Genomic DNA, 3,552 nt, shown 5'->3' with positions numbered 1-3,552 from the left:
CCAGTCTTAACTTTTATAAAGAATATCTCTTTGGGTTTGAGACTTTAGTCTTTGCAACTTTAGGGATCTTATCTATTAACGAACAGCTTGTAACACTCCAAAGAGAAAGGAAAACTTGAAATCGCATAATATGACCCTTTTAAACACTGACAAGAATTAAAAAGAAAAAAATGCAATTTATAAACTTTAGTGATGATGCGACACTGCCTCGATAGTGCAAGTGACAATTCCTGTGTCAACTGTGCAGCGTGCAGCTCACTTATAGTGCAGACGCGATGTGATTTGAAGCCATTTGCATTTTGAGACAGAAAGAGAGCGCACGCGGTGATTCACTCACACTGTTTGTGAAATTATGTCTCACAGAAACTTTTTCAAATGACTTTATAAGTTATTTAATGAAGAAATATGAATTGTACCTCACCTAAAGCATTATAATTATTTCACCCGCGCCGGACAGACTGAGACGGTGCCACTGCATGTCTGCCAAACCTCTCACGGCAGGCACGTCATAAGCTTCAGATCGGTTTTTTGAGATCGGCCTTTTTAGAGACCGCCGATCAATCATCCCTATGCGATTATCGGCTGATAGTGATCGGTAGCCGATCAATCGGAGCACCCCAAATATATATATATATAACAAATTGATAAAAACACTGGAAAATTCATTTTTACTCTGAAGTTATTTTTAGAGAAATATATTTCAATACTACCGTAAAAATAATAAAAAAAGAGTAATAAAATCACATTTTACTGAAGAATTACAATACTAATATTTACATATTATTGATTAACTTCCAACCCAAGTATAACAAAATGCAAAAATAAAAGCAATGATAAATAATGATAATGAAATAGTATTAATATACCTAAAAATATGTTTGTTTTTCTTGACACAAAATCGCTCCAGTTACCAAAGAAATCTTGGTTCCCTGAGATAACGGGAACAAGCATTGCATTGAATCAAGCTTTGTGTGTGTGTGTGGGGGGGGGGGTAGACTCCATTCTCCTCCGAATACTAATACTGTAAGTTGGCATCCTGAATGGCTGCTTCATTAAGTGTGATTCAGGAGCCTGAGATCGAGGATAGGCCTGAACCCACCATCTTTCTTTGGTACATGGAAATAACTGCTGTAAAAGCCTAACACGCTGTTCTCTGGCGGGACCGTTTTGATGGCTCCCTTCACCAAGAGACACTGCACTTCGGAGGGAGAACATGAGCATTGTTGTCCTGAACCAAGGAAGGCAAATGCGAGACTTCTTCGAAGGAGGTCAGGCGTCAGCTGGAATTAGCCCTCTTCTCTCTTGACATATCAAGACGGCTTCTCAGGGTACAATGTCGCTTTGGGGCGGGGGCCCTGGCACTTGGCTAAGGGGTAGAGCTTGGTAGGCTAAGGGCCAGGTCAGTTGCACTGCACAACTCCCTAGAGACCTGCACTCCCGCGGGACCCAATGCAACAGTGCGGCGCGGGACAACACTTGATGGGCAAGTGCGTGTGTGGGCGGGTAGAGACACGTGTGTGTATGTGTGTGTGGGATGCGGGAGAATAAAATGATTTGTGGGACTTACATAAATTGCTATTTATCTATATGTCGTGGGTGGGAGCGGGACAAGATAAAATATTTTGGTAGGAGCAGGCGGGATAGAATCCTACAGGAGCGGGCGGGAGCAGGACTGAAAAATCTCTCCCGCACAGGTCTCTAGTGTGAAGCGCTGAGCCTTCAAGAGGAGGGAGCTTCTCGTAGCCCCTTTGCTCAGCACAATCAACAGAGGTGAGGGTGGCAGAGGCAGAAGAGTGGATGCGGGCTGAGTAGGGGGCACCCCATGACTTGGCGAGTTCGTCATGAACTTCTGGAAAGAAAGGTGCAAGTCTCTGATGGGGGGCTTGTTGGCGGAGCCCTGGCAGATACCATTTACCCAGGTGGCTGCGGGCGGGCTCTTTTGGGGCCGACCACTCCAAGCCGAGCTCTTTAACAGCCTTTGTGAGGATGCGGATGAGCTCTTTATCCACACTGGGCCGTACACCACCAGATTTTTTGGGCGGAAGGGAGCCGGGAGGGGCGGGACTGCCTTCTTTGAAGAAAGCGATCCGCAAGCGTAGCAAGGCGAGACTCGCAATGAGAGCAGACCATCTCCACGAGTGCTGCCTCAGCGTGAGCACGGCCCAGGCATTCAGACTTTTTTTCCTCAATGGAAAGCATATTTACTGTTTGAGTCATTCCCTGTCCCCTATATAGTGCACTACGTGCCATTCACTGAACAGAAAATACTAATTCTGTGGACAAGTGACCGATTTCAGCCGCGGCTTCAGCGTCTGTTTTATAGTGTAGGGGACGGGCGCTTCGGATTCTAGAGAGCATTTGATTGGACAGAAAGTTAGATGAGAAGCTTAAGTACGATGTGATGTCAAATAAATCGTTGAGCCGTTTTGGCGGAAGTGACGAACTGCAAGCTTTGAATGCTTATATCTTCTAAATGCGAATTTTGTCACTGTTTTGGAGCACACTGCCTTATAGATAACCTTAAGACTAACATATTGATACTAACACCCAAAAAACTTTAATTTTGATTTCATGGGGACTTTAAGATAAAGCATTAAAACATTAGACTGATCTGAATATTAGTAATAAACCTGTCATCTGTCAAGTGCTGGAGTGTGTTTGCGTTCTCGTCTCCCTGGAAAACTCTCTTCAGCAGGTCCACATGCTGAGGATTATTGACACCAAACCCAGAGGCCAAGATCTCAGCATGGACGTTATACTCATTAATGTAGGTCTTCAGACCAGGAACACGTGTCATGCGCACCTGTGCGAGGAGAACAAATGCAGAAAAGAGCACCAGAATGTCTTCAGACTGGACCAGCAAAACCTTGTAAGGCCTCTGATGCAAACATGTTGAACACCTACCATAGGATCAACCCAGACAGTATTTCCCACACTCATCACAACCCTGGCCTGATGCAGCTTCCCTTTGATCTTCTGACTGATGGCTCTGGTCACCTGAAAACAGACATTTTTCTTTTCTAAAACAGACGTTTATGTACAAACTGAAGAAATGTTTTCTTTCAGAACGACTACTGAGACCTTCGGGTTCCAGACCACCTCCCCGTCGACGGGCTGCGCTCTGCACAGGATGATCTCAACAGCCTGGCCGGGCAAATCCTGGAACTGAGGAGGAAGTTGGAGAAGCTGGTGTGACTTCACTTCCTGTGTGCGGCCCTCGTCTATGAAGCAGGCAGTGACGCTGCTGAACAGCTGCTCTCCTTTTTCCGGCACCTCCATAACACGCACCCTAGAACCAATCAAACAATTATTTCCCATCAACTTAAGTTTTATTTGGGCTTATAAATATGAACATAGTTTGTTACTCAGACTCAGGCAGTGCGCTGCATGAGACAAAAAAGTAGCCAAAACCACAGCATATAGTCGCTCTTTAGTGTAGATTAGGGCTGCACGATTAATCGCATGCGATATTTAACGCGCATCTTATCAGTAAAGCCGGTTCTGTAATCAGCGGTAAATCTCCATCACCTACGGGCTTTAACATTGAGCAGC

At 45.1% G+C, this 3,552-nt stretch overlaps 1 protein-coding gene across 2 annotated transcripts in view; it reads right to left on the bottom strand.

Annotated features, from left to right (window-relative positions):
• LOC107688740 (putative ATP-dependent RNA helicase TDRD12) overlaps nt 1-3,284 on the bottom strand; it is a 9,800-nt gene extending 6,516 nt beyond the window's left edge. For both annotated transcript variants that reach the window (XM_016486502.1, XM_016486494.1), the window contains exons 1-3: nt 3,082-3,284; nt 2,905-2,997; nt 2,631-2,803 (exon numbers count right to left, since the gene is read on the bottom strand). In XM_016486502.1, the coding sequence (XP_016341988.1) occupies nt 2,631-2,803; nt 2,905-2,997; nt 3,082-3,279 (464 nt within the window). In that variant the 5' untranslated portion in view covers nt 3,280-3,284. The remainder of the gene's footprint in view (nt 1-2,630; nt 2,804-2,904; nt 2,998-3,081) is intronic.
• Nucleotides 3,285-3,552: the final 268 nt, after the last annotated feature.

Source organism: Sinocyclocheilus anshuiensis, unplaced genomic scaffold (genome assembly GCF_001515605.1).
Source record: "Sinocyclocheilus anshuiensis isolate Anshui unplaced genomic scaffold, SAMN03320099.WGS_v1.1 scaffold669, whole genome shotgun sequence".
NCBI lineage: Eukaryota > Metazoa > Chordata > Actinopteri > Cypriniformes > Cyprinidae > Sinocyclocheilus > Sinocyclocheilus anshuiensis.
The sequence above is the reverse complement of the archived record's forward strand: the minus strand, read 5'-3'. Positions and strand labels throughout refer to the sequence as shown.